General features: G+C 34.8%; 1 protein-coding gene across 1 annotated transcript; it reads left to right on the top strand.

The window, feature by feature from the left end:
* The first annotated feature begins 1,450 nt into the window (after nt 1-1,450).
* Nucleotides 1,451-22,992, top strand: fuss (SKI family transcriptional corepressor fussel). Its single transcript, XM_033334449.2, has 6 exons — nt 1,451-1,546; nt 2,199-2,500; nt 2,859-3,451; nt 4,773-5,098; nt 20,158-20,287; nt 22,892-22,992. The coding sequence occupies exons 1-6, from the start codon at nt 1,451-1,453 to the stop codon at nt 22,990-22,992; spliced, it is 1,548 nt and encodes a 515-aa protein (XP_033190340.2).
* The last annotated feature ends 1,246 nt before the right edge of the window (nt 22,993-24,238 follow it).

The following is a 24,238-nucleotide window of genomic DNA, read 5'->3' as shown; positions in this document are numbered from 1 at the left end:
GTTCTACGGTCCCCGGGGACGTTTGCTGGAGCACTGGCGCTCTCTGTGCTTCTACGTCAGGGCTATGCCCGCTTGTAAATGGGTTTTATCTGCGTGCACCGTTGTACGTGTAGCCGTATACACACTATACCTTCATGGAGGCGTTTTCAATTAAAATCAACATCGAGGGTTCCTTCCATCTCTCTCTAGTTTCTATAGCATTCTGGTTGTCGTTGGTTTACTCTCTCGTTTCTGTCTGTTGGTTGAATCGATCATTCTTTCTCTTTCTATCCTGACTGCGCAAAATCAGATCGTTCCCTCTATTTCTCTTTTTTCTTTGTTATATCTACATCGCGTCTCTCTGGTTGCTTCTCTCTCTCCCTCTACTTCTCTCTCTCTCTCTCTCTCTCTCTCTCTGTCTCTGTTTTTATTTTTGGAATCCTTTTTTCACCGGTTTATTTGGTAGGCGGACGGCCTCTCATGAAAAATTCACGGGCTCAATGAAATCTTCGCCGCGCGTTAAACTAATGGAAAGAGGCTCTGCTGGTAGCACTCGAGCACTTATTTCAGATCTCCATCTTCTGAGTGAGAGAAAAGAGTGTAAGAGGATAAGGAACCCGATGCGACCCGTTCTCCCATCGTATTTTCTTCTTCCTCTTCTGTACTTTTTATATTTTGTTACTGATTTCTTTTCGACGAGGCCACCTTTGCTTGGAGATAAAGCAGTGTTTGAGGAATTCTGAATTTTGTACATCGCGACGGAAAAGTTTGTCACGTATAGGTATTGGCAATGGGGAAGTTGTAGGAAATAACTGAAAGAATGCGATGATGTACTTTTTTTATGTATTTAATTAATAAAAGTAGAGTTGATCGATTTGGCTTCTGCGAGACTCAATTACGATCGTGTCTCAATACGATTTCAAACATAGCGTATTTCATTTTTCGTGATAATAACCACAACATAAAAAATTGTTAGATGAACTTATTATTATAAGACGCAATGTAGTGTTATTAACAGGTTAAACAGCCACAAAATAGTCACAACATGACAAAAATAATTTCATCAAACTAAATTGCATTTAATGATGTTCATTGGTCAATCGTTTCGATGTCAGATGATCAATAGAGCGTAATAAATATAATTACAATGGAAACACAAAACGGAAACAACTAAAGCGCAATAATATCATACAATAATGCCAACAATACAGAACAATAATAACATACGTCGTTTCATATTACATTTTTCCATTGAATAATAGTATTATTACATTCATATTGAAAAATATTACAGAATTTAAACCGATCGGTGTAATTCGAAAAGCATTCATTAGCGTGTACGTATATACATGTATGAGAGACAAAGAGAAAATAATTTATCAAGTGGGCTTTGCGAGATGAGTGCCTGTAAAAACTGAACTCGATTGTTATTTCAGGAATATTCTTCTGTTTTTATTTTTGTTGCAGTAGAATGGATGGGCCGGCGGTATTATCGATGCCGCCGATAACCGCGCCCCAAAAATCAGCACAATCGCCGCAGCCACAGTCGCATTCGAAATCCAATCAGGTATCGCATGTGTTTTTATATTATGGGATTTTACTTTTTAATTGTTTCCGGTGAACGTTCCGCGATCACGAATTATCCGCGTTTATTTGAAGATAAAACGCATTATTTCTTTGGCGGTGGGAAGGTTTTAGTATTATTTTTGAACAATTTTTCCGAAGCCAAGGGAATTATTATTGTATATTATTTATTTGGATAGGGCAGATAAAACGCGATATTCCGAAACAAAGTAACGTTATTTCTTTGTCTCAGCGTTAGCCAATTAATTGTAAGTTGTCATTATATGAGATTTCGATTATATATGAAATTGTAGAAATTAAAATATAGTGAAATTTCTGCGAAATCAAGGGAATTATTATTACATATTATTATATGGTATTATTTATTGGGATAGGGAAAATGAAACACTTTACAAACGAAATAACATTGCATATTTCTTTATTGTCGTGTTTGTCTCGCTCAATGTTGGCTAATTAATTGTAAATTATTATTATACAAGGATCGTATATAGAATTATAAAGATTAAAATAAAATCTGAAGATACATTTACTTTGGTTTATAATTTTCATCTTGTTTACTTCTTTCTTTGTAGTTCGTATCTCGTATAGTATCGTTCTTAACATCGAAGAACCACGTTGTGAACCTAAACCATCAGGAGTTGCAGGTGGGCACTGTATCTCTCTATGGCATTCACATCGTGTCCCTGGTGATCGAGGGTCAAGAAAGGCTATGTTTGGCTCAGATAAGCAACACGTTGCTGAAGCAGTTCAGTTACAACGAGATTCACAATCGCAGGGTAGCTTTGGGCATCACCTGCGTGCAATGCACTCCCGTCCAGTTAGAAATCCTCCGTCGAGCCGGCGCTATGCCCGTTTCCTCCAGAAGATGCGGCATGATTACGCGAAGGGAAGCCGAGCGTCTCTGCAAATCGTTCCTCGGCGACAATGCGCCGCCTAGGTTGGTTTACTTTTATCAAGCTATCTCACAAAATTGTTAGGAATCATATTGTTTCACTCCATAGAATGTGTTTTAACATGTAAAGGTGTCTCCTTTAACATAAAAACATATAATATAATAAATTCCTTAACTTAACGTATAAAGATTTTTAACGCTAGAATTATCAAATTCGACAAAGCAACGAATTTCAGAGTTTCTTTTTTTACGACTATTGAAAATATGCACAATTTTAAACCTACCTAAACCTAATCATTTTGGTACATATCGAACTATAAATTTTCTTCTAACACATAGAATCTAAATTTCTCACATTTAGAATCGCCGCATCGCTATTCAAAGACACTCTGTTTTCTTCAAGATTACCAGAAGACTTCGCTTTCTCGGTGCACCACGAATGCGCCTGGGGCTGTCGAGGCGCGTTTCTACCAGCTCGCTATAACAGTTCGCGTGCGAAATGCATCAAGTGCGCCTACTGTGGCCTCTTCTTCTCCCCCAACAAGTTCATCTTCCATTCACACCGAATCGGCCCATCGGACAAATACGTGCAACCGGACGCGGCGAATTTCAATTCCTGGCGTCGTCACATGAAACTTTCCGGAAATCCGCCGGACGAGGTGGTGCACGCGTGGGAGGATGTGAAAGCAATGTTCAACGGCGGCACTAGAAAGCGATTGCTTAATAATCCAACGTCAAGGGAATCGCCAAGTCCTGCAAAGCAGCCGAGATCATCGCCTACGGCGCAAATTCCGACCCTCGTGCCGTCGCCCACGCATCCACGTGTCCCTCCATTTCCAGAATTACCTCTACCGTTGTCTAGAAGCTTGGTGATGGACTATGTGTGGCATCAACATCAACAGGCTGCCGCTGTTGCTGCCGCCAAGACACCCGGTTTTCCATTTTCACCCTACGCTCTCCCGTGGCTCGCTAAGAGAGGACCAGTGCTCTTTCCTGGTGAGTTCGTGATATCTTGGAGATTTGCTTTTTGGCATTGATAATGCATTTGATCTATTATCTTCGGTGAATTTAATTGCGCGTTTTAACGATATATTTCATTACACTTAGTATATTTGACTGGTGTATTTCTGTGGAATATTTTAATTTGACATATTTTACTAGAACGTGTATATTTTATTATATTTAAATTAGCCCAAATTCTTCTATTCTATTAAATTCTAGAAATTTGCGTTTCTATAGTTAATAACGCAGTTTAGGCAGATTGTAATGCGTAATATGGCAGATTACACGCGTCGCGAGCAGAAATTACATTGCGGAGGCAGAGTTCATTAGTATAATTACAGGGAATATGTGAATGTGAAGAGTGCTACGAAAATTATTAATCGGTGCAACGATCATGTTCCCACGCGTGTAAGGTAATGGTCTTTGATAATAATTATTAATGCACGTTCCACTATGCAGTCATACATATGTGTATTCGCGCGATCGATTTAACATGGCTATTTCCATTTTCTTGTCAGAGTTAGTATTAATCACTTAAAATTGTTTTAACTAATAGCAGACAAAATTTCTCGTGCAAAGAGAACCGACCATTAATTCGAGTGGCGTGCAAAAGTTACCAGTGATACTAACGAATTTTAGCCGTAAATGCACAAGCTATTTAGAGGATTAGCTTAACCGTTGCTGCGAACAAATATCGTTAGTTAATGTTTTGAATTCATTGCCAGGATTACTCACAATATATGTGCAACTGTACCTATCTATTTGCATAGTATATTTTGTGTGTATCTATTTCTATGAAATGTCATATGAAAGAAGCGCTGCTTCCTTGAGACGCTTTATACACATTTGAAGAACGTGGAAGGGAGAAAAGTTATTGAGTTTTTAATTTTTACGTAGAAGAACTTTCCATATAAGAATTGGAAAATTCAATTATGCATTCAGATGGCATGTTGGTAAAATTGTATTGTTATTTGATTTTCGGAGTTTTTATTTTTAAATATTTACTTTTGCCATTATTTTTTAATAATATTACATTTTGATTTTTTATAAATCTTTATGGATTTATCGTCAAATGTTTTTCTTCATCTTTTTCTCTACATTATTCTACTACATTAATTCACATTATTCCAGAATTATTCCATCAACGACAAGTCAAAAGCCTTCCAACCACATATAGCTTTTTCTCAGAGACTTATTCATATAGATTTGTCAGAAATATTTCTAATCGTTGTATTTTCTATTAACGTAATAATTAATATTCTTCATAAAGCTAACATAACACATAGCGTAACATAACATTTTTCTTTTCTTCAAGGTCCTCTACCACCTCCAATAAGCGGTTCCAATCCAACCGAACCGCTTATACCAACGGTGAATCCATCATTGCATCAGTCTGCCTTTCGTCCTGTGATTCGTGGACCACCGATAGTTGAATCGGTGACTCAAGAACAACCATCGGATACCTCGGTATCCCAAAAAGAAGATAATTCTGACGACGAAGTGGATATAGAGACAACAGAAGACGATCCAGTGACACCTTTAAACATTACTGCACAGAATCTTCATTCCGTTTCAAATTCAGCTACCAGTAGTCATAGTGGTCGTAATTCGCCACAGTGTTGGAGTCCTCCTCGAGAAACGGTGAGTGATTATTTATAATGGATAGTTAATATAGATTTTCAAAGACAATTGATCAAATAAAAAATCTTCGTCTACAATGGAAATAAATGATACGTTCTGCCGTTTTCAAATTCTTTAGAGAACTTAAAATCAACAAGAAAGCATTAGAATTATTTATGGATGCAAAAAGTAAATTTCGAATTTGAACAATTCGACATTGCTGAATTTTATTATTCATCACACGATTATTCTGCGCATAAATTAATTAGATTACAATTTATTTCGAAATTATTTATGTGCTAGGATTATTTACAGACCAGAGAACGAATCAGTTTTCCAGTATCATTCCTAAGAAACAAAATCGACAAATTAAAGAAGACCTAATCTCATCGATTTATATTAATGACTCGATTATACATTATCTATCATCGGTCTTAAACAAAAATAGAGAATAGAATAGAAACCAATATACTAAGGACATTTATAGGCGCAGTTTCAAGCATTGTATTAATTAATGGAGACTCCATTAACCCAGTATTAGAATCAAAAGCGTAGCAGTACAATGTTTTCGAACGACAGGCACGTGGCCATTGTTATACCCTTTGAGCATAACGAATTTACGAAAGGTTCCATCGTCACCCATTATCAGCACCGATAGGTCCGCAAACACTTGGCACTCTACGAGTCTTTCCTGAAAATATGTCGACTAACCCTTATGGTGTACACAAACTCGCGATCGGTAATTCGCAACAATCACGCCCTAATTCGAGTAGGTACTTCTGCACGTGGCCCATCCACACGAAATATAGGGTTAAAAAGCAATGCGAGTGAAATTAGTTTATCTACCACCTTGTTTCTTACATATGTTTCTTTAATTACGTGCGAACACAAAGCGAACTACCCTTATCGTTAATGCTACTAATATCACTATGTTTCTAGAATTTTTATTTAATAGAAACCGTTGTCTCGGAAGTCAGGTTTCATCTATCGGATATTCTTCAATGACTTACATCTTTGGACGTAACAGATTTATTTTCAACCGTGTCACATTAAAATTTCCTCGTTTAATCTTAAAAATTCATTAAAATTTCATTAAAATCGACGAAGTGTATAGATACTTATCATATCTTTCTTCTATATTAATCAGAGATACTTTTTCCATAATATATTACAAACCTCAATGAACACTTCCGTCGAATCAAACAAATTTCAGCAATCTTCCACGAGTAACAAGCTGCCCGATTCATAAGTTCTCCCTTCACCATTCCTTCAGTTCAAACACCATCAACACCTTGAGTATCGGATTCGAAGGAGCGTCCCCTTTGACATAGCCAGAACTGGGTCCAATATTAATGATCGGTATACAGGAGTCCTGTGCCCTCTCGTTACCGTCGATACAAGCCGTCGAATCAAGTAAATCTGAGAGAGAAAGAGAGAGAGAGAGAGAGAACAGAGCAAAGAGGGTGAGAGTTTCCTGCCACGTAATACTACTCGACGTCCCTAGAATTTGCTCTGCGGTCTGACTGCTCGTGCGGCTGCCCCCGTCAATTGCGATAATTATTGTGTCAGTAAATACTCCGTAACCATACGAACTAACGGGCTCGCGCGATCGACTGGACATAATATGCTCACAGCGTGTAGATACACTTATGCCGGCGATATAATTAAATGAACGACCGCGATGTTATGTTGGCGTTATGCATGGAGTGTCATGCAACTTGACTACTGTCGTTTTGCGAGTCGAGCACATCGGAAATTAATTATCATATTAAGGAAATCACGGAAGTAATCGAAAGCAGGAATTGCAAAATAGCACGAGCCCACTTTCAGAAAACAAGTTTCCTGTTTATCCTCTATAATTCGTTATTAATCTTGTGGATTTTTCCTGCGAGCGCTGATTATACATAGGCTCGCAAAAGTATGTAACTAGACTAAACTTGATAAAACTAAAATTAAGATTGCGACTACTTAGTGAACATAGACGTAATATCCATTTACCATATCGAAACCAAAAATATACTGGGTACTCTTCTAAATGAAAATCATCCGAGTATCCGATCATTCTATTAATACCTCCACCAACGTATTTAAAAAGAGTGTATGTACTATGTTTTCTCAGAAAACATTGTTTCAGAAAGTAATACATTAGAGCGTCAGCGAGGATCTTTAATCATTGAGTAGTGAATAAAGCTATATATTCTGATCGTTTAATAACGGAGTATATTTGTGTTAGTAAAAAAAAGAGTAGCTCCACCCGTGAACGCCGTCCCCTTCTGTAAACGAAAAACGAGATAATTCGGAGTTACGTGATACCTAGCAAACAAGTTTGCACCAAGTTAATCGAATTAAACCGAGTTGTAGCCAGCAATCTACTGTAATCGAGCCTGTCGGCTTCTAGATAATATTACTCTACATTTAGATCTCATTCTAAATATCGTATACACGAAAGGCGTACATGCTACTTTTTATTCTAATTATAATTTATTGCAAATTGTGTAATTATATATATTCTGCATAATATTCATGCAATTCCTCTAGTATACGGATTTAAGCCAGAAGCCTCGAGCGACATCATAATCATACCAAAACATTCCTCTCGAAGCTGTATCCCATATTAATGAGACAACTCTATAATCTCAACTCGTCGTTTCCTCTTTCTCTCATCTAAAAGAAGTATTAACAATTAGCAATAATTATCCATGAGAGTTAAATGAAGGGTGGAGAAATGAGTAACAGAGAGGAAGACATGAAAAAAGAGGCAGATACAGGAAGGTTAGGGTTCGACCGGGATAAGCTATCCGGATTGCCAGGCAGCTTTTCAATTCCCCCTTGTTGGTGTCGAGTGGGACAGATCCGTACTTTGTGAAGAGACTCACCAAAATCTCTCTCTCTCTCTCTCTCTCCTTCTCTCTCTCCCTTTCTCATCTCGACGACATCAAGTGTGTATACGTTGGTTCACGTAGCCATAGATATATCAGTCACAAAGGTACCCACACGGACAAGAGGAGAAGTGGAAAACCCAGTTACTGCATCGCGCGACACACAGAGTCAGGGCCACAAGTGTATCACGGTAACTAAGTAATCCCCGAACGTTATTTGCAGTTATTTCTCGCTTGGACAGATCGGTCGAGGAAAGTAATCTACACGGAGATTTGGTATTTTCATTTTCGCCACACATCTGTGGTATGGTTAAGGTGGCGGTTAGTTGTGTACAACAGCTCACTATGCTTACAGTAAATATCTTGGAAACTTTTAACGTTTTCAGATTTGTTTCAAACTTTACTCTTGCTTTACTTGCGATCGTATCGTATGAAAGAATTGTTGTCTGTCCGTTGAACTAACAACAAGATCGAAATATCAAAATTAAAACGATCATAGTAGGGTTAAAGAGAAAGGAAGTATAGGAATGTAAATTTCCAAGCGAAATGTGACTACCCCGAGGAAAAGTACGCAATTTCTTTCCAAAAGCCGTCGCAATGGATTCATTCAGATAGTAATGAGGATAAAAGTGAAGCGAGAAACGTTTAATGTATTCGAACGCCACGAAATAAGGACGAGGCGATTATCGCTTCGCGAAGTTCCTCTGGTCAATTAAGATCCTTTTGGTCGATCGTGATTAACGAACATCCCTAGTTCGCGTCAATTCTCCTCGCATCGGGTTTTCGTTAAAGAGGAAACACACGAAGACATTCGCAGATCTTCTCCAACATCCATTTAAATGCAATTAAACGGTGTCACGTAGAAGCAGGAAGAGGAACAGCAGCCAGGAAACGTTTAAATCAAACTTCGGCTGGTTTAGTTAGTTTCGACCGCAACTTTTAATTGCGCTTCGACCGTCTGGAGAGCCATTAGATTTTCGAAGGAGCGCCAACTGTTATACAGACTTCTTTGGAATTCTTATTACGTGATGCCGTCTCACTCTTCGAGTAAAAGAAATTGACTTGTCGTCGTAAATAACCAAATTGGGATAACGATAATGCGAGAGTTGATTGGAAACCTAACTATGAACATTTTGTAAAAATGTATATTTATAAAACATTAATAAAATGTTACTACAAAGAACGATTATTTTTAGTCAGTTGTCAACTTTCGCGAAGGCGAAACGTCAGGGATATCAAACGTGAAAAGATATCAACCTCAGAAGAGAATGGATTAAAGGAAAATATGCATGTCTTGTAACTTTATTTGCAAGAAAACTTTTCCAGGAAGGGAAAAAGCAACTATGTACTGTTGAGAATCGTGTAACAGAAACCTATTTCTTTGTGTTTGAAATGTTTTAAAACCACACGTTAACAACATATAAATAAGCAATTATAGTTTAAACATATAGATTGCGATGGAAAATGTTAAAATAAATGGTTTTATGCAAAAAAATATGTTTTCATATCAAGCAATACTGGTCTAATGCTTTTCAAGTAAAGCAAGCACCAAACACCAAGTAAAAGAAGGAAAATTAACGTAAAAGAATAATTATATATATTTTCTTGATTGTTTAAACATACTAAATACTTAGGATATCACGTGTTATATCTTATCCTTAGCAAACGTTAATTAAGAAGGTCCAGCTGGCATTTTTAACAATCGTTGAGCACCATCAAAGTTTCTCCCTGCTTAGAATGAAATGCCAACGTTTGACCTTATATACTATGAAACCCTTCGGGACTCTGTGATTAAATTGACTATATCGCACGAATGTACGTAGGTTATATCTACTCACGAGCATCTTCTAAAATAAAAGTTAACCCGGTAACATTTCACTTGATACGAACCTGCTACGTTCAAGTACCTATCGCTTTACATTGTTCAAAATTGCATCATCTCAAACATTTATGAAATATATTAATCCAAGAGAGTCGTAGGTAATACAATTGAAAAAAATAATTATGTAAGTATGTAATAACAATAGCGACCACAAATATTGCCGTATATATTTCTTACGTTTATTGGAAGACTAACACTTTATTTAGTTAGTTTAGTTTACTTTATTTAGTGGTAAAGTAATACAATTCTATTTATTCAAATGAAACAACGAAGAACTCTTAGACAGAAAATCATGAAATGACAGCAGATATCTATTATAACAAAGTAAACTTGAAATAAGATGTTTGAGAAAATTATTAATTACACATATCTTCACCCTTAGAAATTTAAATTAACTGTATTACATATAGTATCAGTTAAGAAAGATTTTCCTTTGAAAAAGTACTTGAATTAAATAAACCTTTCATTAAAAATCATCTCACAAAACCCACATCAAACGTTCTTTTAAATTACTACATAGCTACTTTTAATGCAAATTAACCATCGCAATGAAAAGTTAATCGAGACAGTTCCCTTCCTTTTAAACAAAGTGTAGCGTTCAAAAGATGAAGACTTTCGGTGAAAACATTTTTAAATGGTAAGGGAAAAGGTAGAAACACTGAGTGAACCAGAGCAGAGGGGAAAATAAAGGGTGGAAGTTGGATTGAATTGAAGGGTGCTGGGCGGAGCTGACGATTATAATTAAATCAACAGTCACCGCCCACAACTTCCATAGCGGACCTTCGTTTCGTCCCACGATGACATTTCTCCACGGGCATCTCGCGCAAATCGCATTAGACCAACGAGAATATACACGAGAATATGTATGTAGCTTCGTTTCATGCAAGCGACGCGTGTAATTGCATGCCACGTGTCCTAACGCTGAATAATTTTCACCACGAATAGGATTTTTTCAAAGGAGTTCAGCTTGTTTCGTTTGCTCTTTTTCCGTTTGAAAGGTAAATGTGATAAATATAAGATATACAAGGTGTTCCAGTAATCATAATACAATCAGCAAGGAAGCGATTCTACGTGAAAAATATAAGTCAAAGATATAAGATTTGTTCACACGACGATTCATTTTCGAGAAAATTGGGTTTGAAAATTTGTCGAGTTTACTTAGACTTGGCTAATTGCTGGCTAATGTTGAACGCTTAATTAAAAATTTCGAACTTAAGCTTTGAAAGAAAACTATAAAATTATAAATATATTAAACTTAGAAAAAATGTAGAAAGATTAGCAATTTAATGGATAAAAATATTGTCTTATCCGTAAACACTAGCGCTATTCTTTCTAATTTTCCATTCCACTAGGCTCGAATCGATTGGAAATTGCCGATCGGTATGTAAAAAACATGATCCGGCCGCATTGAACACTGTCGAAAAATAAAATGTATTTGGGCGGACCATCGATGAAAAGGCGACGAAATTTTGGTGCATCGAGGATGAAACTCGTTAACCCCTGGTGCTGTGTTCACAGTACAGCTGTCTGAATAAGAGGGTTTCAGGGAAAAATTATTTCATAACTCCCATGCGAAATTGAGAATCTACAAATAATGTTCCACCACGATAAGCGGCAGCCACTACGCTCGCGTAATTTACATTTCCATATGCTACTACTCATCCCTCGAATTAAAATGTCATTATTCTCTTCTTTCCAACGCAAACGATTCATTTTCATAATTTTTTGGATATATTTTAAAAGGAAAGATTATTCGTATATGGGAATTTTTACGCTTTCTCGTTAATTATGTTTTGCTCTTTTTAATAATGATATTGAAATTTGAAGAATTTGTAAAGTTGCTTCTGTAATTTTAGTTTCATATATTTCTTTATTTTTTTAGTCTATAAGAATAGTTACGAATAATAAATAATTATAATTACCAAATAGCACATGTTTTATTTATAATATTAATTTTTATTCATACTAAGCTATTTTATTAGCTACTTGTTATGCTCTAAAATTACTTTCACTAGATATACAACTAACGAAGAAATATTACTGGATAACGATAATCAACGATATTTTTCTGTGGATAAAATGAACATTTATGCAGACTATTAATCATCTAATTTATTACTGTTACTTTAATGGCGGCTGTGTTTTGTGCCGACATGTAATGAAGGCTCTATCATGATCAACTTATATTTGCATAAAAAACAACCATGACATCTGTTTAATATGTCAGTCTAATGTCTCTACTTCCATAGCAATTTATAAAGACGTTTTCTATAAATCTGTCTAAAATCAAAGTAGGTAGGTATATCTTACATTGGCAAAATTTGAGCAAAATTAAATTTCCAGTATTTATTAAAATTACAATACTTATATATTTCCCGACATCAGTAAATTTTCTTAATACCATAGGCTTAATAATTGTAAAATTTATTTCTATATCTCTGAGCGACATAATCACTGTTTTTTAATTTAAAATATCATTCCAAAAAAAAAGTTTTAATGGAATTCTTTTGTCAAGAAAATATCAATTTATGCCAATCTAATATGGCGTTCAAATTATATTTACCAAAATTATTCCACAAAGTCCGAAATTGTAAAAGAAATAATTTAAAAATACCCGAAATAAATCATTCTTAAGCATCAGCGAAATATATGTATATATAGGATTAAAGAGAATTATATTATTCGCAAAATTACATTGCAAAGTTCGAAATTGTAACAAAAATAATTAAAAAATACCCGAAATAAATATAATTATTATAATAAATTTAAATAAAACACACAAGGATTATAATTAAATGCGGACGTAGTAAAATGGTATGAATCAACGAGTGGATGAAATTAAAAAATTTCTCAGTGAAACAGAAGTAACGCGGACGAAGGGAATCCGATGGCGCGAGATCGGTCGGACAACGCTCTCGAATAAAGCCGACATTATAGGCAGCATAATCAATTCCCCGGCATAATTCCGCAACACGCTATGAATTTGGTCAAGATCGACCGACTGGAAGTGATTCGACTAACACGATTGCGTACTAACTTTGCACGCGACGAGCGGCTCACATTCCCGATCCAAACTTGTACAAATCGCACTTATGTCCCATTATTTTAACCCCCTCGACAGAAAGATTCCTCCTTCATTTTACCAATCGCCTAAATATATCTACGTTTTTTACCGTTCTCCTCGCTGTTCTTCTTCTTCTTCTTTCTTTTAAAGGACATGGAACGTAACGAATAATTTTAGGCAGTTTAAAGTTTCATTATATTGAAAACCTACATAGGAAATAGTTAACGGTTCGTTAGAAGTAACCAATGTCTATTACTTGGATATTTTTTAGATTTTTATTGAACAGAATTAATATTAATAATAACATAGCACAAGAATTTATAAACACTTTACTATATAACAACCCAACCTAACCAATTACGTAGCCAGGAAGCAGTAGCAGACTTATAAATCACCAGACGAAGACGAATCTTAGAATTAGCCAACCGATCCATCTAACGGCAAGCCAAAAACATAGAAAAGCACCAGTTGAGAATCCCCTCTCGCGGATGAGTTCCGCGTTCTCCCATTTGTAACTCCGTTCAACCGGAGCAAAGTAGGTAGAAATCCTTTCCCGCCCCCATCATCGGAGCCCAGCCTCGCTTATACACCCCCTCTATCTCGTCTCCACCCTTGCTTGCAACGCTTTACACGAAGTGAGGCCCATCGGCATCGCCAGACCGAAAACTCAACACGCTCGTCTGCCCCTGTACCAGCAGCCCATCCTCGCGTTATGGCTCGCTCAATTGTTTCAGCCCCGTTGATCCAATAAAGGATTACGGAGAAACAATCGTAGCGTGCGCCAACATCCCCCTCGTTCCACCTTCCTCCACCTCTTTCACCCTGTTTCCTCCTCCTACTCTCTCTACTCTCTACATTGGTTGTTCGTTTCTGTACAGCGATGGATTTTTGTTAGCCAGTAAACGTAAAAGCAAAAGTTTCGACCGATATGGATACGCAAAGGGGAGAATAGAGACGTTTTTTAGAGAGACGAACCGATTGTCGCACAATCAAATTGCGTGTCAGTGTGTAGTACTACAAAGCAGTTTTTGCGATTGGTTGTACGAAAAGGATTGCCTGAACGATTAAATTTTCATCTAGCTACGGTGAGTTTAATTGATACGGAAAGAGATGGAAAGATAGAGGTGAGTTACGTTGTGATGGGGGTGTTCATTTTTGTAAAAGGTTTTTGGGGAGTATTTTTTCGGAAACTGGGCGGGCTGAGGAAAGACTGAGTTCTATGGGTGAATTTTAATAATAAGCTTTCATCACGATGGAAATAGTCTTCCTTATAGTATCGTGCTTAAGTTCTTGTAAAGTACACGACGCCTTCTAGGTACTCGCACAAATAAAAATACTAATTTCCTCCTTGGTAATAGTACTAAATACGGTGAAGCTCTCGTACTAAATTACTGAATAATTGCATAGAATTCGCCTAAAATCGCTCTCTATCACTTGCCTATTTTCCTCTTTTAGGACATATAATAAGGATTTGAATTGCTCGGTTCTTCGCCTTTCTTGGGATAAAGATCTTTCCCGAGAAGGTCTCAAGTGTGTTGTAGAGTGGTTATTATATATGATAATTTTCTTATGATGATTATTTAATAAATATCAACTCGTGAATAATGGAATTGATATGGAACTGTATAATATAAATGGCAAATTTTATTCAAACATAATAGGTTTCAAATATGTTTCGTTATTTTTGAAGATTCAAGGGATGTAAATTTAATAAAAGAAACTATGAGATCGTTTCCCATATCTACTCGAGCAAATTTGGATTATTTGAAAAAGGAACGTATCTCGTATTCGCTGTTAACATGTAACTGGCCCATCTCTATGTTTTTTTTTTCATTGAAGAAATCTTTATTTTAAGTGTTTGCTTTAACTGTTAGCTAGTATTTTTGGATCATAGATGGTTACAATAATCTGATTTACGTTTTAATTGCGTTGTTTAATTTTTAAATACTTAATTCTTTCATGTTAAATATTTTACATGGTATATATCATTAATGACAGATATTTATAATACTTTAATACACCTATTATTAAGAAATAATTGATCAGTTTGCCAATATTACGCTATAGATGTTCACAAAATTTTCTCCAAAAATCAATACATTTTTATCATACTTCTTTATCTTCATCTATGGATACCGTATTATTTACTTTTCGGTTTTATCCTATTTTTCTCTCACGAATCGTCCTCAAATTTTTCGAAACTCTCCAATGCCTGTAAAAGTACCGATAGCATCTATGCTTATCACGTACAAGCGATATAATAACAAGGTAATCTGCTAAGATACGTAGCTTGGTTCGTACACCTTGAATTTTCGCAATCGTCTCTACTTTTTCTAACCTCACCCTTTGTTTCTTGTCCGAGATCTATCATTCGGACAATTTACCCAAGGGATTATGTGAGAACGTGCAGGGAAGTTGGAGAAAAAAAACGAAACATTATGTCATTCGTTGCGTCTTCAATGCGCAACTCCTACGATGATAAAACGCAGTTATTTATCTTTTGCTTGTACGTGAAAAGCATTCCAAAAGAATATAACAAAGTATCACGCTATTACGTCTACTATTTTATAGTAAATACCACAAATAATTTCCTATACCTTTTATATTTCTACATCTAATAATTTTCTACATTTTCTAATATTTCTTTTAATTAGTTTTAAAGTTAATAAAAAGGATGATACTGAGGTTGATCATTTCTATTGATTATGGAGCATACGGCGTTGAAATCCGCAAATTATCGTAACGAATCGATCCGTTACGAAAAGCCAATTCATCGCTCAGATTTACTCGCGCATGCAACGAGGTTGCACGGATGTTATAAACAACATATGTGCCAATTGTAAGGATACATGGGGTACCTTACTCCATCGAACACCTGTTCGTTGCCATACGCATTCCCAAACCATACTTCTCACCAATCACGCTAGCAAGCTCTGTTCCGTTACAATTATGCGAATTTACGCGTGTACTACTATTTTTAGACTGCCGATGTTTGTGCAGTTATAGGAAATTTAAATACACGAAAATTTATAAAATACCCATATTATTCGAAAATAGAAAAAATATTCACAGTACTAATTATATATAACGTTTACAGAGTAGAAGAAATTTCTCTTTAAATCCAATCTTTGTACATGAATTGATAAAAATATGAATTTGTATAAACACCCATAGTTTAATTATTGGATATAATGTGTTTTGTGCGATAGATATTTGCAAAGAAACAAGTATCCTTAACACTTGAATACCGAAATTATGAAATTTGTACATAAATTTGTACATGGTAAACAAAAGTATTGGCGCAAACTAGCTTTCCTTGTAAAATACCGCGAAAGATTATCTACCAAATATTGTAAGCATTATACTTTCGGTAGTTTAGATAATTTTTCGTATTGCCTACATATGTACACTTTGTGCAATTTTCAAATTCTCTATAAATACATAAAAATCCGCGATTTAATTAACTCTTTGATGCATAGTGGAATAAAGGGTCCTGCTGCTTTGATAGGTACTTATACATTCAAAGTGGAATGTTTCTCATCCCTCCTCAAATTATAAGATCGAAACACAGTAACACCATCGACTTCATCTTGCCATAGATATAACTAATGCATGTTTGATGGACGCACAGGTAAACGCATGTACTTACTTACTGATTTGGTCAATACGTGTCCACAATACGTCCAGAACGATCGTAGTTATAAATAAATTTTCTGTGTGATTATGGTGTTTCTTCTTTTTTGTCTTAAAATTTTGCGCCCCAGACAATTAAACGGTACAAATTACCAGTGGAGATTAGAACTAGAATCGCGCGGAACATGTGAATTTCGCAATCCGCATGGCATCGTGAGAATCGTGGCTCAAAATATAACGTGGAGCGCGTCACAGCAATCGCAGAGATGCACGATTCTAGATATCGAACAGGCAAAACCGATTGCAAAGCGTGATGCCTCCATCAGCCTCTAATGAAATATTCAACCCGGCCGTAGAACGATTATGTTGTCACGTAACGCCGCCACGGAAGCCACGCCGATTACATTTACTTTGTGATCCGCGAGAGATTGGTCACCGCTGTCTGTTAACAACCTTCATGTTGCCATTAATGCATGCTCCACGGAACCTCTATAGTATTGCGAGGAATTTTCTAGCAAATAGAAATTTCTCGAAGTAATATTGAAAACAGCCGAGCAGCGACCTCATCGCAGTAATAAACGACGATGATGATAGATTTATTGATTCCTCTATGACGCTACAGGAATTTTGGTTAAGGTGTATCTCATCTAGCAAACTAGCATAAACAGTTAACTTGCAATAAATATCTTACAACTGTAACTTCGGATTTTCGGCTAAATTTTGAATGTAGGTATTTTGTCGGTTTATTTAAGGATTACCTCAATTTTCATGAGATACAGGCTAAACATTATAAAAATTGGGAAAAGAAATTAAATAACAAATAATGTATAAATACAATAATAAATGAAAAGAAGTCACAAAAGTATGTTTTGGAGCAAAGTCTATCGATTAAAATCTACCCTTTCTAATGTTTCGACTCGTTGAATTATTTCACAATAGATAAATCGACCCTCTTATGCCCCTAGCGCGTCTCGTCAAGCTCCTGTGTACACAAAACGTAATTACTTGAAATCCCAAACACCATGAAAATTTTATCGGCGCCTTACTCGTCCTGATCTATTATAGTATCGAATAACGACCAATGAACGACAAAATGGAATTAAAAATTTTAATTAAGAAGCCTCTTTTAACGTTCAATGGGTCATCTTAGTAAAAATCATATTATAAGAATCTATGGTAGAAAAATGATCACCCTTATTTGCATAGTACTATTATTTAAATTAGCTTTCTTTAAAGTTTTCAAAAAAATAATGCAAGAGAAAATGAATATAGGAAATAAAAATAATTTATTTTCCAGTAAAAATGTTATTCTTCATTTATTTTCTGTGTGATAAACGGCATGTAGGATAATATGTAAAATATAATTGAAATAGGCACATGTTTTTATAAGATAAAAATAGGAATTTAAAAATACAACATTAATAAATATTAAGTAGTTGAAATTAAACATTTTATTATATTCTCCGATAATGTTTCCAATCTTCCTACATTATAGCGAAGCGTTATTATTAACCTTTCGTTTCATAAAAGAGAAATGGTGCTAACAAATGTTGAAATGTGAAATATTAACTGATTAAAATTAATTGATTATACATTTTCCTCGATATACGAGTTCGTTCATTTAAGGCTTTTAATATCAACCGTCATAAATTTTGTTATTTCTCCTGCAATTTTACGATCTTCATTTAGTACAGTATTGTATTGTAAAGATAAATCAATATTTCATTGTTTTTATGATAGCTACAATAAAGATTCGAGCGTGCAAGAATATAATAAATATTAAGTGCAATTAAAATTATGATTGTTCATTTCTACTATACGTGCGTGCATCTAATAATCGACTTCTATCTTTATTTTATTACTTGATAAATATTTTTCAGATTGTATCTCTTTTAAAGTTTCTTTGTATAATCAATTTTATAATAAGATATAAAATATATTAATTAATAATAATTTTTCATATACATGTACAATTATCTACATTTAATACACCAATATTTGATATTACCAAGCAATAATTAACATTGGAACAATAGAACGGCCACTATGTTATATTTTCAATTTACTAAATTAGAACTGGGCATAAAAACTCATTTCCCAATCGAGTGTCTTATTTAAGTAAAATGTACGATTAGTATCTGATGTTAGTCAGAGAAGTCGATGCTCTGAAATTATACAGCAGGTTTGCTTGCAACACATTATGTGTCATCGATTTTTCTGATATGATTCAGTGATTAAATCAGTTCTATGAAACAGCCGCGTGACAGACATTATTTAAAAATCAGCGTATACCTTGATCTCCGTTCATTTCGTGACACGAAGCACGCGAAAACTATGAATACTAGGCATTCGACACGCGAGGTTGTATTTTTAAAGAGTCTTAGTCTTGTGTCTTTTACTAACGTAAATTACTATTTCATTTATTGTTTCGAAATATAAATAAATAATGTCAAACGAATCATTAGTTACAATTAATTATTATTGTTTGAAAATATGAGTAAATAAAATCGAATTATTATTTCATTTGTCGTATGACAAACATAAAATAAATGTACTATAGCAGCTACTGAAGTGTTCCCTGAAATAATTTTTAAATGGACGTAAATTACGCAAAAAACTATGCATAGACTATAACTTACATTAGGATAATTGAATTGCAAATGATAATAATGAAAAATACAAAAAATAGCACACTGACACTAACTTCTACTTTATATCCAAATATTTCCAAAACGCGAAAATGGTGGCATATAGTAAAAAGGGACAACAACTTCCGGAACCAGGAATAATTCACGCGAATTGATCGGCGCCGTGTCGAGGGATTAAATTAATTTAAGTAATTTGACGATTGCTATCGGCGGAAACATTAAATAAAGTACCACGTCCCGCTTGTACAGGTAGCTGCGTTTTAGATTATAGATCGTCGAGTAAACCAACGTTGGTCACAACACATCAACAGGATTGTGGCCATCGTTGCATAACTGAGTGGTCGTTCATGATGATTGGATGGTCATGTTCACGTTAGCTGTCCTTATTCCATTCAGTCATTTGTCATTAACGGGAAAAAGTGAACGTCACCTCTGGACACGTGTTTATGGCTGAAGTTTAACATCATTCTTCGATTTTGAAATCCGATTACTATGGTTCTAGTGGTTAACCCTTCTGAACGATTGAAAAATAAACGTCCTTTTGTCGTATGTATTCGTAATAATATAGTAATATAGTAATAATTTGAGAAATACTTTAATTACATAGAATTTTGTATAACTTTGTGTACAAAAGACAAGGAATGATAAGATAAGGATAAATAAAAGAAATAGAAGATTTCATCTTTACAAATTACGGAAATATTGAGATTATTCTAAATCTCGAAAAATTTGACCACGAACAAAATGTTTCGCATCATAGGATGTTTCTTCGAACAAAACAATTCATTCCTTAAGCATTTCACCATATTAAAAATAACGGAAACAATGCTTTGTAATAGGTTTACTGAGCGCCCTAAATGTAATACGTTTTTCATATTTGTAAAAAACATTTACTAAAATGAATATTTTGCTACTTATTAATGTGAAAAGATTTCGAAAAACTAAAATCGATATTCCGATTGATTCTGTCTTAGGAACGAGAAGCTGAAAAGATAGCAGAGGAGACAGCAGCTATGCGTGACGTTAAACCAGAACTTCAACCTGCAAGAAGTCCCGACACCTGGCAAGGGAATAGCTTTTACCGGCATCTCAATGTAATAAAAGGTATGTAATATATGTATAGTCACATAATACCAAATAGATATTGTTTCTTTTTACTTACAAAATGTTCTGTTTGTAGTATAATCTTTATAATTTATAAGTAATAATGTTGTAAGTAAAAATGTATGTGGGAATCGTGTTAACAGAATTTATCTAGGAAAGGAAAAATATATAAATTCATTTATTTAATTTCAGCAGTCGATAATAAAATATATAATATACAAATACAAATTACATACAGCATCAATTATCAACTATTTAACCCGAAAATAATTCCTACTAAAATCCATGAAAATATCCTCGCCGTATTTTCAAAAATTCCAATGCACCATTATGATTATTTCCAATCAACTCCAGAAACCAAGCAGTAACGAAATTGCTGCCTAACATCTCTAACGTGATCGTTTGCCACTTAGAGAAAATCTTCCAAAATAATTACCATTCGACAACTAAGCAATAGAAATTATATCCAAATATCGTCGTTTAGAGACAATTCTGTAAAATAATTACCATTCGACAGCTAAATAATATAAATGATAAACATCGCTTTGGTAAACGTTTAATCTGCTCGGTATTTTGGACTAGCTTCTCCTCTGTTATTAGCAATTAGTAATTAGCGTGGCACGAGTGGTGCAAAGGAAGCTCGGGAGTTTCAATTAATTAGAGTAATTAGTTGCGACCAGAGTGTTAACTGAGAACGGAGGGTTGCCTCGATATCAGACGCGGGGGTGGATCTTGGAGTTGGTAATAACAGGAAAAGGGGTTGAGGGTGAACTCCTCTCTCGACGAGGAGGCGTGATTTCCGACGACGCTTGCGCACTTTCGCTTCTCGAGTTCAAGTATGGCACGATGCAATCAAGTTTAACTTTCCTTCCGTTAGAAACGAATTCCTTCCTTGTTTCTAAAAAAAATGTCTAAATACAGTCTACAACTCTGTTTAAATTATAGAGTTCGTTGCAATTAATTTTCTTTAATATAATATAAAATATTATGGAATTATCGGGTTTGATTCCTTATATATTTTTACTATTATCTATATAATTTATATAATTTAATATTATATAATTTAGCATGCACATAATATAATTGTATATATTTGTTGAAAATGACAACGTGAGTTCGTGCTCGCCATCCATATGTAGATGCGTTAGTTATAAGAAATAGTAAGTAGAGGATGATTCTAGTTACAATCGATAGATTTAATCGATAAGCTTAAGATGCCTTTTTGTTTTTATCCCCAGTTTTTGTAAGCGCATGCAATAAAGGTTTTTTTGGCTCAGAACGGTGTGATAGATTTATCCATTCAATAAAATAATAACTATTCTGATCTTACCATTGAGTATAGAAATAACAACAATATTTTTGTGTATACATTATATTTTTTTCCTTTCTCTTGCAGTTATTCTCTTCAAACATTAATACTAACATGTAAACATAGAGAAAACACAGAGATAAAGATACACAAATAATCAATGAAAAATATGTTTAGAATATTATGTATATGTGTGTTGCATACGTTTACTTATATGAAAGCATATAATACTTCGGCTGGAGCAGGAATCACGACATTGAAAACGACCGTAAGCTGAAAATAACGAGATAATCGATCTACCTTATATATGAATGCCAACATGAGATCATCGATAACAAACGAAAATGCTTTGACTAACGTAGACTTCTTGAAGAGAAAGCTTTTGTCCATTATATCGAATCCCTACAGGATATAATTTACCGTATTTACAATTATTCAATAATGTTCCATGAAATGTAATAAAAAATTCCATACAATGCAATGGAAAAGATAGAGAAATGAGCGAGGAAATGTTCAGAATGCAATGGTGGAACGTCTGAGCATTTGTTGCAGACAAAACAGTTTTTTATAAATTTATCCTAATATTTTTTTGTTCGCAATGATTCACGAAGAATCAATTAATGCAAATAAAATCGTAGAGTTCCCTTTAAAAAAAAGTGCAATTGTACCTTATAACTACACCGAGACACTTCTGAAAAAAATCGCACTGCATGATGATAGAACTTGACAAACGATGCAAAACTTGCCTCTACAATTTTATTCCATCTGCAATAGGAACAGAGTTATAGTTCGAGCCAGTTACTAGATTCAACCTGTATATGCACATCCATCGTGATACTTTTCCCATTAAAAATACTCAATTTCTTAGCGATGATCAACTTCTAAAAAACAACAATCGACTTACCACAATCTAATACTATCTCTGATTCACAATATGTACTATGATTCTAATCTGCCACAAAACATAATTATTCCTTATTTCTAGAACTACATTGCTCTTATATTAAATTTATATATCTTTTATTAAATTTTTTATATTAAATTTTTCATAGAAAAAAATAGGAGAAAGAGAAAGATACCAATCGATATGACGGAACCGATCGAAAGAGCTCACCTTTAATCGCGCCCAACTTGCTCGACTAACTTTTCAATTTCGCCGGAGACCATTCGCCCGGTTCATTACCCATTCAATCTAAATGAATAAATGAAACGGTTTTTCGATTTTGTTTGTTTCCTTTGATTTGGCTTTGCACGCGGAGCGGAATTTTGTTAATTTTCAACAATGATGATTGCAGGAAGTGAGCCGAACGAGAGAACGAGTGCGGATTGTTCCGCTTGCCATCCACGAGGAATATTTTACGGCCAGATTCATAGCCCGTCTGCGCCCACTAATTAATCGACACGAGATGCAGTAGCAGCTGAAAGAGGATGAAGAGAAGTAGTGTGAGGGATGGAGGTTAAAGAGAGAGAAGGAGAGAGGGAGAGAGAAAGGATGGAAAGAAAAAGAAGAGGAAAAGAGAGAACGGACGAGTAGAAGAGGGAAAGAGAGGGAATGAGGTAGAGAGTAATTCAAAAAGACACTGTAAATTAGGGGTCTCCGTCGGCATTCAGCTTCGGATCCGGTGAATTCCAATTAGTTTAAAGCGCGTTGATCTGATGGCTCTCTTTTGCCTTTTTGTCTTTTTGTAAGTGTACAATGAGAAAATTGGGAATTTATAAATTTTAAGTTGGAAAAGTAAATTTCAAATATCCAGGATCTTTCTATAACAATATACTTGAAAATTTTTCATTTAAAGTACGTTGGCTTTTATAAGCGTTAAATGAAATTTCTAACTTACAAATGAAACTATATCCAGTAATAATTATAATTAATTTCAAAATTTTTCGATGGTAAAGTTAAAATTAATAAAAGTAAGAATTGATCGATACAATTCATTATATTTATTAATTGATAAATTATTGCGCAAGAAGGCCCAGAAAGTTAGACGATGGAGATCCTTATATTAAATAATCATTTCACTTTCTAACCTCTCGATTTTTCCATTGACGCAATCTTTCACCAGGCGAATCTCATTCAATTTTCATCGCGGAGACGTAGCAAAACTAGTCTTAATCGAGTAGTGTGGATAAAAATGTTACGTATTTTTTATTATTGAGCAAACTCACGAAATGCACGAAGACACGAAAAAAACACAAAAAAATTTGATCGTCGTCCTCGTTCTTACGCTCATAATTAATTTTGTAGATCAATTACGCTCGCACAAAAAACACTATTATAAATATTCGTGTAACTAATTTCCACGATATAGATACATATACATAAAGAACTTCGCTCAAAACTTGTACGTATCTAGAGATATTTATTTTCGATTCTTATGGTGAACTATATGAATGCGTATAATCATCAAGTTTCGTGCACATAGAGAATTGTTTGTATTACAAAACTTTGTAATTTTACGAACAATTGAACTGTACGTACGTGTGTAAATGGCAGGAAAAATGCAGTTAGTCACGAACTTCAAATACGATGACAGAAACTTGATTGTGGAAAGGACGATCAATAGTCAATTATACTTCTCCCTGGAATTAAAATAAATTATTCTTTGACGTTAACTAATTACAGAGAAATTACAGAGAAAAAA

Source organism: Bombus vancouverensis, chromosome 4 (assembly GCF_051014615.1).
Source record: "Bombus vancouverensis nearcticus chromosome 4, iyBomVanc1_principal, whole genome shotgun sequence".
NCBI classification, from domain to species: domain Eukaryota; kingdom Metazoa; phylum Arthropoda; class Insecta; order Hymenoptera; family Apidae; genus Bombus; species Bombus vancouverensis.
Note: the sequence above shows the minus strand (reverse complement) of the source record. Positions and strands in the feature narration are given on the sequence as shown.

Bases quoted from the DNA above. Each gene is read 5' to 3' on its own strand.
- fuss (XM_033334449.2), top strand. From the start codon at position 1,451: ATGGATGGGCCGGCGGTATTATCGATGCCGCCGATAACCGCGCCCCAA. The intron at 1,547-2,198 runs GTATCGCATGTG...CTAAACCATCAG, and splicing joins CGCATTCGAAATCCAATCAG to GAGTTGCAGGTGGGCACTGT. The intron at 20,288-22,891 runs GTATGTAATATA...TGATGATTGCAG, and splicing joins GCATCTCAATGTAATAAAAG to GAAGTGAGCCGAACGAGAGA.